A 13,282-nucleotide genomic window follows, 5' to 3' on the forward strand; every position below is an offset into this window, starting at 1 on the left:
GTATCGAAAATGGGGAAGTCAAGTTTCTGGTGCAGGCTCCATTTGAAGAGCGTGGAGTCAATGCGGTTACTTCGGTTGTTTTAGGTCTTCCTGTGCATCAATGGGAAAGACGCGTTTTTCATTTTAAACTTAATCTGGATAATAGGAGCTGCATAAACTTTAAAAGAGCTGTGTTTGGAAAAGAGGATGAGTGAAATATGTGAAGTCACCTCCCATGTACACATGAACAATTTAAATAATGCGGCTATATTGTTTCCATGGAACTTGTTTAGTCATTTTTAAATGGATTTGTTCTGTCACGGCGCCTAGCAATTTATGGACATTTTGCAATATAAATTTTATGGATAAATGAAATGGACATTGTGGATGAATACTCTATTAATGTTTAAACATGTTATTAAGTATTTCGGATGCATCATTGTACTGTGTGCCTGGCTGGGTAGGTACAGAGAGAATGCTGTAGGATGGAATGAGATAACATGCTGCATGATGTTTGGTTATGTTGTGTTTTGTGGATATGTAGTTCTAACCTGTTTGAGGATTTTTAGGGTGAAAGGTGCAAGTTATCCTTGGACTTTTAAGGAACCTTTGGACTTTTAGGTATATTTAAGTTTTTTTTAAACTAGTGCAATAGTTATTGATGAAATGTGAGTGCACTATGTTTTTAAAGTGAACAAAATGTATTACTTTACTGGTGTGTAAGTAATGGTAGGCAAAGGTGTTTTCATGAAATTAAATGCTTTAGGTCATTGAATAAGCAGATTTAACCAGTTTGAGGATTTTCAGGATGAGTTATGGACTTATATATTTATGGACATATATATATTTATGGACATATATAGAATATTGTTTTTAAAAGTAGTAAGTGAAATGTACATGTGATATGTGATATCTAGGATATGAAATGAATTGCATTACGCTAGAAGTATATTTAAGGTTTTAGGTGAAAAAAAAAAAAAAATGAATGATATTAGATGAATGAAATGTAAGGGGTGCGATAGATGGTGTTATCTGCAAATAGATGAATACATTGGTGCTTCTGGTTGCACAAAATGGCTGATAAAGGGATACAGGTTGTAATGATTGTGAGTGTGTATGGCTGGGTAGGTGCAAGGCAGATTGGATGTTGAGAGAGGATAGCGTATATATATTATATTCACATAAAACATCACCCAAATAAAACAATTTGTTTATAGTGTCTAACAATTTTACAGGATTTGCAGGTTCTGATTTTAAATTTCACTTAAGGACTTTATATGCTATGAACTAGTTATGAATTATTATTTTGCTCTGATATTGTTTTGGGTGTTTTATGAGCAAATATATATCACATATTTATATATATATATATGTGTGCATTTGGTTTAAAATATTTTCTTTGGTAATGTAATGGAAAAAATGTTGTGTGTTCGGATGGAATCTGTTTTGCAATTCCCATTTTAATATTGGATAACCATTTCCCCATATTTGTGATACCTGGATTAATATTGGGCTGCGAAGCCAAATGAATATAGGATGCCTGATATATATTTGTGGTGCCCGGAGATAATTTAAGTCTACCAAGGTATATGGTAGTGATAATAAATCAATCTATTAGATTAATTGATGGATTGTCATACATTAAATGAAATTAAATTAATCTATTAGATTAATTGATGGATGGTTATAAATTTAACAGTGACATTGGAGGTCATGTTACATTTGAGTCTGCGTTGGGCAGATGTGAAATATCATTGGAATACATGTTATAAGTTCAATGTTACTGTCACTGCATCGTTCAGTTGTCAGGTGGTACATAAATATGCGTTAAGTGGATATAAATAGTGATTCTGCATCGTTCAGAGTTCATGATGAATAGGAGTTCAATGTTACTGTCACTGCATCGTTCAGTTGTCAGGTAGTACATAAATATGCGTTAAGTGAATATAAATAGTAGTGATTCTGCATCGTTCAGAGTTCATGATGCATAAGAGTTCAATGTTACTGTCACTGCATCGTTCAGTTATCAGGTGGTAAGTGAATATAAATAGTAGTGATTCTGCATCGTTCAGAGTTCATGATGAATAGGAGTTCAATGTTACTGTCACTGCATCGTTCAGTTGTCAGGTGGTACATAAATATGCGTTAAGTGGATATAATTAGTAGTGATTCTGCATCGTTCAGAGTTCAAGATGGATAGGAGTTCAATGTTACTGTCACTGCATCGTTCAGTTGTCAGGTGGTACATAAATATGCGTTAAGTGAATATAAATAGTAGTGATTCTGCATCGTTCAGAGTTCATGATGCATAAGAGTTCAATGTTACTGTCACTGCATCGTTCAGTTATCAGGTGGTACATAAATATGCGTTAAGTGAATATAAATAGTAGTGATTCTGCATCGTTCAGAGTTCATGATGTATAGGAGTTCAATGTTACTGTCACTGCATCGTTGAGTTGTCAGGTGGTACATAAATCTACGTTAAGTGGATATAAATGGTAGTGATTCTGCATCGTTCAGAGTTCATGATGTATAGAATCTGCATGTGGGCAGGTGTGAAATATCATTGAAATATATGTTATAGGTTCAATGCTCTGTCACTGCATTGTTCAGTTGTCAGGTGGTACATGGATCTGTGTTTGGGCAGATGTGGCATATACTGGTTATATATATATTATGAGTAGTGACCTGCATGTTTTGGTATATACTGCATTAATGTCATGAAGGTTTTGAATGTGGTCTATGCAAAAATGTATGGAAGATCTTTTACACTTGGACTTAGATTTGAATTAGATCAGTCTCTGTCGTGGTGTTTCCTTTTTCACGCACTGTTTTTCTTTTCCAGTTGCGTCGTTTACGTGTGATTCTTTGTCTTGTTTGTACTTTTTCTGTTTTTCCCACTTTAACATGTTTCTTCTAGGCAGTGAAGGTTGTGTGTTTGATGGTACTAGGGAGGATGCATAATACAGGTGTGTCTTTGGAGAGAGTGTGGTGTGATCAGTTATAGTTGAGATGTGGTAGGATGTGTTATAAATACGGCAACTGGATGTTAGTTATTGTGCTTTCTGATGGGTGCGTGAGCACGCCAATGTGCTGTGGGTGTGGCAGACCCTGTCTTCATGTGGCAGATGAGGAAGAAGGTGTTAAGTTATGATGGATGCATTGTATGGGACATACGTGAATGTAGTATACGCTCGAATGTGCTGTGAATGTAGTTAGTTGTTTTATAGTAGAAGAGGCTGATCGGAGGGTTGTTTCAGAGGCTAGTTTGCAGTTTCTTTTAGTGTGTTTTCTTTCCGAGGAAGGGGAGATGTGTAGCATTTAGAGTATCCATCTGCACTGGGTGCTCTCTGTGCAGATAGTAGAATGTGATGATGTCATCCAGAACCTGATGGTCATTGAGGTTCTGTATCCTACAGTTAAGGACTTGAGGATGGGAGAGTTTACTGACTGGATGTATCTTGCCTAGCTCCTATCTCAAGTAATAAAGCTTGCCCTGTAACTATCAATAAAGCCCATCTACTTTTACAATAATCAATCTCCAGCATCTTACTTGATCTCCAGCAATGCAGATTCTACACATATATTTAATTTTTAACCCCCCCCCCCAAAAAAAAACGAGTTTTTTTTCGAAATAAAAACGGCGATGAAAAAACACGCAATGAAAAATACTGCGGTGAAATGCGTGTATACCATTGCAAGATGGAGTCAGACCGCCCTCATGCAAGGATAGCTGACAAGAGTGACCAATCCTACAAAAGGCCAAAAGTTCTAAAAGTCCCAAACAACTACTGGGCCACAGTCACCGTCCCAAGGGACAACTCCTCCAGATGGAATGGGGATCTCTTGCATGCTGTGCCTGCTTCTTTAAGCCGCTACAGCCAGATATGGACAGTGATAGTGTGGGTCACACAACTAATCAACCTTTGTAACTGTGTCCCCCCTTAGATGGAACAAATCAAAAGCCTGAGAGCAGGAGGGAGATGAGAGCTCTGTCCTCTGGCCTATGGGTTGCTGATGACCCTGATTCCGTTCACCTCCCAATAGGACAGCTAGGATTGGATGGTCGGCTAGTTTTGGTCACGCATTATAACACTGTGCTAGTCTGACCAAAGAAGAAGGCACAGTAATAAAATATGGGGAGGGGGCGGTAAAAGTTAATCATGTGCAACACATTCAAGTTAAACTCTATTTTGAAATGTATCGTGCATGAACGTTCTGATTACTAACAATGCACCCAAAAATTGCACTAAAGCATAGAAACATGTATTCAGACATTTTACGTGTATTTCAACAACACACTTTTTGCAAAGATGATAAACAAGTTACCGTTTGTTTCGCTATTCGCCATTCGCTGTCTTCGATGCTGTGGTACAGCAGGAGGGTAGTTTCCAGGTCAGCAGACAGAGACTCCGCATCTGGTAGGGCTGCTTGCATGCTTGCCCCAGCTGCCAGAAACACAAATGTAAATAATAGTTGCATTACTGAAAGGTGTATTTGTGTGAACATGGGTGTAGCATGTTCCGCCTTTGCTCTCTCTCCCACATCTAGCACGCCAGTGACAGCCTAACCATTGCAATGCCTGTGGCAAGACCATTCATGTAAACATTCCAAAGAACATGTGTGAGGCCTGACTGAACACCGGCCTTAGCAGCCTGCAGGCAGCCAGGTGACTTTAGGTGCGCTATCACCGGACCAGTTAACTGTCCCCACTGGAGAATGGATGCTCTACTTCGGCACCATCTTCAGAATACATATTAAAGATATGTACAGGTCACTTTCCGTACATGATGCTGAGCGCATGCGCATTAATATGCCACACATCTTCCGATTATATTCCACAGGACCTTTCTACAGATGCTGATGTAAGGAGGTACGCATCGTATACACCCTTACTTCTCCAATTGGAGAAATCTGACCTTTTCATCCCCTCAATGGTAATCACCTGGAGATTTGCTGGTAGACATTGCGTGTGTTGGACGAATGCAGCACTCCTCCACCCTTCCACAATTCCACACCCAGCCTTCCTATGTTCTGAGGGCCTGGTGGAACTTTTCAACAATGCCACACAAGTGGCGACACATCTCCTGCTGGGGGTACAGAAGGCGTAGGTTGCCTTAGCCTGAGCGTCTGTCCTGCTCCTATCATCGCCTACAGTTTTGTGATGGCCATCCTCCCTCTGTCTCATGCATTGCCTGCCTGTCTAGACCTGTTTCCCAGAAAATGCTAGTTCCTTGTCGGACACACATGCTTATTTATGCCATGCAACAACCTGGTGTGATGTCTGCACCCCTCAACAGCTGCAAATGAGGACGGAGTATTCCTGCCGTGGAATATGGCGCAAAGCAATGAGCCATGACTGAATCCTTTACCCCGTTTCCAATTCATAGCCATGCCCAGGGCCCCGCGTATGCCAACTCGAGTGACTCTTTCGAGCACCTCACTGAGGGCATTGGTAAATCGCGGTCAACTTCTACATCACCCCATTCTTACCTAAATATTCCTCAAGATCCTTTCCCTTCTTATGGACAATACTAAGGGCGGTTGGAAATCTGATCTCATCTTCCATCCATAATTCACAGGAGAATGCAACCGCCACGACTTTGACACCTGGACTATCAGAACAAGGCTATAGTCTCCAATGCTGGTGCCTCTGACTGGCCCCACGAGGTCTAAACCTTCTATTTCCCGGGGGGGGGGGGAATTGTGCTGGGCTACACATATCATAAGGGGAGCGTAGGTAAAACAGCCGATGTCACGCCCTCACACCCCCTTCCACTTGTATGTTTATCCCAGGCCACCATTAACTGCCCCTTACGTAATGTTTAGTCCTGCTTTTCCTTGGTGCCTTTCATGGGTAATCTTAAAGAAAGATTTTTGCCCCGTGGTGGGAGATGTGCTCCTACATCCCTGCCTGGCAATGCCCATCTCTATATGCTGCACTTTCATAATCAGCCAGACATGTTCATACAACAGCCTCTTTCCCGCTTTAGTCGTGGTGTTGGTGTACAGCAAGCTCCACAGCTCACTCTACGGCAGGCCCTGTCTCATACATTCATTCCAGTCTTGTTGCCCCACTGCCGCCTGGGACACCACCACCACTCGCCTGGGACACCACCACCACTTGCTCGGCTTCTTACTCCTCCATCTTCAGTTCTGTTTGTCAACCTTGATGAACAACCTGACCACTTGTTTTTACACCCGAGACCTATGAAACATCAAAGGTATTCTCCTGTAAACTCGACACCCATTTAAAGATGTTGGACAAAATCAAGTCTATCCTCTTGGGTTGCAGTATTTCTTTAACCAGTTTATGGTCAGTCCTGACCTCAAAACATATCCTTCTACACAGAAGAGCTAAACCTATCCAAGTCCCTATCCAAACCTATCCATGTCATCTCGGGAGGATCGCTCAGGGGCAATGTGCTCGCCTTGGAAGCAAGACGACACGTAGCAACACAGGTTCGATCTCCAGGCCCTCGCTTAGAAACCTCTGGATATTAAGCACGTCATACATAACCTATCATATCATATCCCATCTCAAGCTTAACATTCCCTGGATAACTGCAGAAGAGCACTGCCCAACATCTTAGCACCTTCATGAAAAGGCAATTACATGATCTGATCTTGTATCAAGACAGCACAACGGCCTGTATTACTTGCATTATTGGAAGTTACGTCTTGCCTCCCAAGATGATAGGTGCCCAATTCTCATCCCATACAAGTGGTCAACCCTTTTTGCTAAAAGTGTTTTCATGTTAACTGTTCAGTCAGCAAAGTTTAAAATGAACTTCAAAAGGTATCCAAACATACCGAGGAATACGATTTGTTGTGTGTTTCTGGTCCTTGTGTTTCCTTTATCAATGCTACTAAATCCTTGCCTCAACCCATCTTTCTGAGATTACACAACCCAAATACTAAATTCTCTGTCTCCGGGGGGTTTGCAATTCTACTTGATTAATGCCCTCCCGCTTATGAACAATATGTCAATTCCTTCTCTATGGTCTTGCTCATGTTCTCTTTCCTCTTTGCCAGACTCTACAGTGTGCACACCAGGTTTGGCTCCTTTCTGTTATTTGAGGTTTTGGGGTTTTATATAGTGCAGAACAAGCTAAGAAGCAACAGAGCTCTGTATGTGTCACTGGCATTAACATATGAGGTAAGGAGGTAAGGAGAGGTTTACATTATGTGGTATGGGATGTTCTGGCCATGGGGGTGGGATATGATGTGTACAAGCAAGGAACCTAGCTGGCACAAAGGTATTGACTGAGGAGTAAAGTCTTGAGTTCTGTCCTGAACGTAAGAACGTAGACACCATCCAGATGTCTACTGTAATGATGTTCCAGTAGGTAAGGGGGTTGCATGACAAGGCCGGTTACTCATGCACCAGTTTCATCTCGAGCTTAAAAGTGGCCTGGCACCTGGTGGAGTACAGTCCACCTGAACTACAGAGTTGGGCGGCTAGGTAGGCAGTTGTGTGAACAGTGGTTACCTTATAGGTAATGCAGGCATTCTTAAAGAGTATTCTCGCTGGGGTGGGTTACCAGTGCAGCTCCCCTAAGATGGAGGAAATGTGGTTGCATTTCTTATTTCTCATTATGAGGCGTGTTCACTGGCCTTAAGTGGGACAAAGTGAGGAAGGCATTTTCCCCGTCGATGTTGGAGAGTACTGGGGCCTGGACTGTGGTTCTGGAATCCTTGGTTGGAAGGAAGGGTTTTATCTTGCAGAGGAGAGTTAACTGGTACAGAACGGTCTGGGACCTTTTTCAAGACGAAGAGGGTATTGTCTAAAGTGAACCACAATGATTTGGCAGACAGGCCAGTGAGGATGTGAAGCTATCAAGGTGAATGTCATTTAGCCACCCTTTAAATGAGATCCTGCTTAGATGAGTGCCTGAATAGGACACATTCTGTCTCTCTGGGACTGAGAATCAGGTATGTGCTTGTCATCCAGGCTTGAATGGAGACATGAGGCAACTCCTGAGGAATGAGATGTCCTGGGTTCCACTGAGTTGTATGTATAATTGGGTGTCATCATGGTAATGGGAATCACAGACTGCCATGGCTCGTCATCCCTGGAAGTTATGGCACCGTTGGAGATGCAGCCATTACAGTTTGCCACAACGCTAACTAGAACGTAATCAAGGTTCTAGTCTTTTTCCAGAACAACGTCATCCCGCATCAGATATTAACGGTTCAGCATCTCAACGCGGTGTGTTGCAACCCTACCGCTTCCACTAAGGGGTAAGATGCTATTTTTTTCTAAGCATTCTCGCCCGCTCCTGTGCTTCTTCCTTCATTCTCACTTTCCCTCTTTGCTACCGGTGCTCCTCAACGGTACTACCTTTCGCCTCCTGCAGCTCCCTTGCTTCCTTCTCGCTCGTCTGCCATTGTGCTGCTGCCTCTTGCCTCAATCTGTTCCTGCAGCTCATGTTCATTATGACTTGCCTTACCACATACTACCTGGCAGCTTTTGATCTAAGCCATTGCAATCTCTGGCTGAAGACACTGGACTACTTAGTGCTGGAGCACTCACACCGCTCTCTATCGGCATACTGTTTCTACCAAATTCAGCATTTGTAATCAAACCGGATTGGGATAGCAGCATCTCGACCTTGGGGGTTTTTCTGCCATATCTTGGCTTTTCCCACATTAGGATGTCCCTGTGGGGGTACATTCTGTCTGTCCTGTACTTCATCAGGTGGGCATTGTGGCATCTAACAGAGACAGACCATTTCTATTTGAAGGTCACAAGACATCTAAAATATAAACCACAAGAAAGACCACGTCAAAGGGGCAGGTAGGACACCTCTATCAAGGATCCAGGTGAGAAGATTGACGTAGCTTGTGAGATGAACCCTTATAAATCGGCTCTCCTTCAAGCTTTCCATCTCTGCCTCCTCCACTTCCTCTCTTTTTTATTCCTGACTGTATGTCTGCTATTCGGGCATGGTGCACTGCTAACGATCTCGGCCTTAATGCCAGTAATACTGAAATCCTTCTCATTGGGACACAAGCTCCCTCCTTCCATCTACAATCCGGCCGCCCTCCATGGGCCCCCTCCCCTCACCCGCCTGTGATGCACAAAACCTTGGTGTCATCTTCGACTCCTCTCTCTCCCTCTGTCCTCACATCTGGGGCCTTGCCGAGAAGGCCTACTTTTAGCTGCACCTCCTCAGAGGCATTTTCCCTTTCCTCACCTTCCCCCTGAAACTCAATGTCTCCAGGCTTATGGTCCTCTCCAGGCTGGACTACTGCAACAGCCTCTTCCTCAACCTGCCTAACTCCTACCTTTGCCCCGTTCAACTAATCCAAAATAGGACTGCAAGACTTATTCTTGGCCTCAAGCCCACGGACTGCATCTCTCCAGCCCTAAATTCTCTCCACTGGCTCTGGTTGCTGTGAGGATCATGTTCAAGATGCTCTGCATCATCCACAAGGCTTTCTGGGACCTGGGACCCCACTACATCCAACTCTCTCCCTAAATACCTCCCTGCTAGAGCCCTTCGATCTTCTAGCTCCAACTCTCTGCAGATCAGATGCTTCTCCAAGCAGAGGATTGGGGTAGATCTCTCGCCTCCGCAGGTCCCTCCCTCTTGAATGGCCTCCCTGCCTCTCTCAGACTTGGACCGGATCTCCTTAAGTTCTGAAAGCTTTTCAAGACCCTCCTTTGCTCCTCCTACTTCCCTCTCTCCTTCTCCTGCTAATGTCCCCCTCTGCCTCTTAACTGGCTGCCTGGTTCCTTCAGATTCTTACTGGGCACCAGCCCTCCCCTGACCAGTCTACCCCTGCACTTGATCTCCTCTGACCCCGCCCCCCAACCTGCAGCTGCCCGTCTGGGCTCCCTCACCCTGCACAAGTTTGGCTGGGCCTGCACCCCTTAAGCCCTTCCTGCCCCGTTCCACACACTTTGCACATGGACCTTCTGCCCCTGCGCTCTCTTCTTTCCCCTGGCTCTATTCACCTGCCCCCCCTCCTGCCACTCACCTAACCCACCGGCACCCCCCTTCTCCCCTGTCGTTCTGTTTACTGCCCGTGCACAATCCAAATGTCACAAGGCCTAGTATAAAAATTATTTTGTCGTGCCTGCCCCCCTTGTCTTGTTGTGCCTTGAAACACATTGTGTATATACGCATTATATAAACCCAATAAATAAATAAATAAATTAAAAAAACCGTGGAGTGAGATGCCAGGGTGATTGTGAAGTGATTCCAACTATCCCATATATAGATGAAAAATCCCAGGGGAAGAGTATTAAGCCTTGTAAGACTCTATAGGTGACCGGGCGGTGGTTTTACCTGAAGTTGCCTTTGTGGATGGCGTGTTGTCTTTCCAAGAAGAATGATGCTAACCAGTTGAAAACTCTGCGCGATCAGCCCATTCTATTTGTGAGTAGGCTGGTCAATGTGAGGAGGTTGACTTTGTTTAACGGGGCATAGAGGTCGAAGACGACTAGGAGATCGGAGTTGCCTTTGACCATGATTTGAAGAGCATCCTCTATGAACTGGATGGTGGCTTTGTCAGTCCTACATTTGTTCTGAAACCATATTAGGACTCGCAGAGAAAACTGTGTTGGCTAAGCCTATCACAGCCTTTGTAGGCAACTTCCTTCTCAATAATGTTTCTAATGAATAGGTGTCTAGTCATCAGTCAGTAACTCACAAAATTGTCTGGGTTAACGGAGGACTTTTCAGGAGGATGAGGGTTATTGCTGTTTTTAGGGTGCAGGGGAAGCTGCTTTGTATGAGTGAGGCATTTAGTATTTATTTACTATTTCAGGGAGGGTGTGAAGGCGGTGCTCCCTTGATCTGCTTAAGGACGGCAGCTGGAAGTGTGTCATTTTTGTATACCGTTGGGTTAAGCGATGCAAGGGTATTAATAAGAACCATGGGGTGAAGGGCATGCAGGTGGTCCAGGTTTGTGTTACAAATTTTGCAGTTTAAATGTTGTTGTATGCTGTCTATCTTGTGGATGCAAAAGTTAATAATATTATATTTTTTTCTGTATGCTCTGCAGTTTTCTGGGTCAGGCAGTGGGATTGAGCAGCGTTTGCCTGCTGTGAAGACAGCTTTACTCCTGTTGGAAGCCGCAAAGTTAGTTGACGTGTAGTATGCAGATTGTGTTTAAATGATAAGAGACCTGTGTGTACTGCGTGAGGCCTTGAGGGTGAGGAAGTCTTCGTTCCTCTGCTTTTAATGCCAGCATTTTACAAGTGCCCGGATGGTGAGCATATTGTCGGTTAGTATCTCCATGTACCTGAGGGTGGAGGATTAACTGTGATGTGGCCTAGTTTCACGGGAGCATGTGTGTGAATGAGTTCTGCTAGGGTGTGGGTGAGAGTTGGTAACAGAGCGTCAATGTTGGGATGATGGGTTTGGTTTTGTAATCTGATTTGTGGCAGACGTCCTTCTAGGACCCTATTCCTCTTCAAAATATGTTTTCTTCTCCATTCTTCATGGTACCTGCACACTTGCTCACCATTTACCTGCATCCCATCCTTCGCCCTGAGGTCTAAATGCGTTTCAAGATGCTACTGGCGTTCCCAACTCAATAGTGGCACATACCCCTTTTCAGAAATATACACTTTATAATTCTATCTTATTTCCACCTTATGTCACCTGTTTAATGTCTATTTGCAAGAATGATTCCTCTTCTGCGAAGTGTAACATGAGCACCTGTTTTGGTTGCATTGTATATTCTGAACCTGATTCCAACATGGCATCTACAGGTATCCCATTAATGGCCAGAGCTCTGTGGCACGAGAACTCACTGTCCTCTTTACCATCAATGGCAAACACAATGTAAGCAAATTCTTCACATAGATACTCTATTATTTTATTTATTTATTTGTTATTTGTAATGCGCACTATACAGCCGAAATTGTGTTTCAAGGAATAGGGATGGGGAAAAGGTATAAAACAAAAACAGAAACGTTCTTAAAAGGTCTTGAAACATTCGGAACGTGCAAGAGAGTAGGGGAGAAGGGGCGGAGGGGAAGTGCAGGAAGGGAGGAATTAGTTGACTTGTCCAGCAGCACTTCGTCATATGGCCTTTTCTGTTAGGCCTCCTACTAAGTATCCTGAGCGCCAGCGTTCTTGACTGGCAGCAAAATGAAACAGCTGTCACTCCTGATGGATTTATTTCTGTCTCTGCACTTTCTGTCATTACTACCCAAGGGGTTTGCCTGCCTGCCCTCTCTTCACACTTGTTCCTGGCTTTCGCTTCTACCACTTATGCATCTTAAACTTCCCATAATATACCCCTTAACCATTCCGAAGTGTTAGGGTGCAGCACTCAAACTGGGGTTGTATTGCTTGCCTAGGTTGTGCACGAAGAATTCCTATGTGTTCAAAGCTACCGGATCCCCATCTGGGGGCTTCAGTGCGGTGTCAAATGCTTCCTAGGGATGAATATCGACACCAATGCCTTATTATGGTGTCAAGCCTCGGGTACTGGGGGGCTTGGCCGGTAGCGGCCCGCTAGCAAGAGGCAAGGTGAGGGCTTAGGGATGTCACCACCCAAGCCCACCCTAGAAGCAAAGGCACATCGCGATGAGCACCAAGCTTGTTTTGTCGGGTGTTAATACATTTTTGGGTTGAAGATGATGTTCCCTTTGATGGATAGCCATGCCCAGCGCTGCGCCCATCCATCAAAGGGAAAACCGGGCAGACTCAATATGGCCACAAGGGTACCAGGAGAGGTGCTCGGAACAATGATGGCACATTGAAGGAGGGGTGAGAGGAAGGTGAGGTGCATTCATAGCGATTTCATTCCGCCAGCACTGAATCTTGCACAAGCACCCCACTGGCACAGTCTCCAAACCCCTTTTCATCATTGTTTATGAATTAAAGGTTCACAAGGGAGATGCAAAAATCCGAATGGCAGTTGTATTTTCGGTATTACCCAAATTGGTCGTTTCAAATTGACCGTATGGTTATTTTGAAATGACCAATTTGGGTAATCACTACCAAACATAGGGAGCGGGAGTTGCGGGGGTGTCCCCATGCTCCCCATTGTTAGTAGTGATTGCTTTTGGGGGTAGTGGCGTTTTCCCCCGCTTCCGGAGGTCTGGAGGTGGGGAACTAAAAAAAAAAAAGTGAAAAGCGGACCCTGCGCCGTTGCGTCCAACCTGCGTAGAGGGACGGATCTGATGCTGCAGGGTAAAAACATGCATCGGATGGTGAAAAGGTAAGTAGGGGATGGGTGGAAGGGTTTGTGGGTCATTTTAATTAGGGCCGTTTTGGCTGCACGGTCAATTTGGTCAAATCGGCCGCGAACAATTGTGCCATGGCCAAAACGTATA

At 44.2% G+C, this 13,282-nt stretch overlaps 1 protein-coding gene across 1 annotated transcript in view; it reads right to left on the reverse strand.

Annotated features, from left to right (window-relative positions):
• The window catches only part of STARD4 (StAR related lipid transfer domain containing 4), a 128,872-nt gene that overhangs the window by 91,477 nt on the left and 24,113 nt on the right, over positions 1-13,282 (reverse strand). The window contains exon 2 of the mRNA XM_069625489.1: positions 4,309-4,427. Within this exon, the coding sequence (XP_069481590.1) occupies positions 4,309-4,416 (108 nt within the window). The 5' untranslated portion in view covers positions 4,417-4,427. The remainder of the gene's footprint in view (positions 1-4,308; positions 4,428-13,282) is intronic.

This window comes from Ambystoma mexicanum, chromosome 6p, assembly GCF_040938575.1.
Source record: "Ambystoma mexicanum isolate Mex_15411 chromosome 6p, UKY_AmexF1_1, whole genome shotgun sequence".
Taxonomy (NCBI): Eukaryota; Metazoa; Chordata; class Amphibia; order Caudata; family Ambystomatidae; genus Ambystoma; species Ambystoma mexicanum.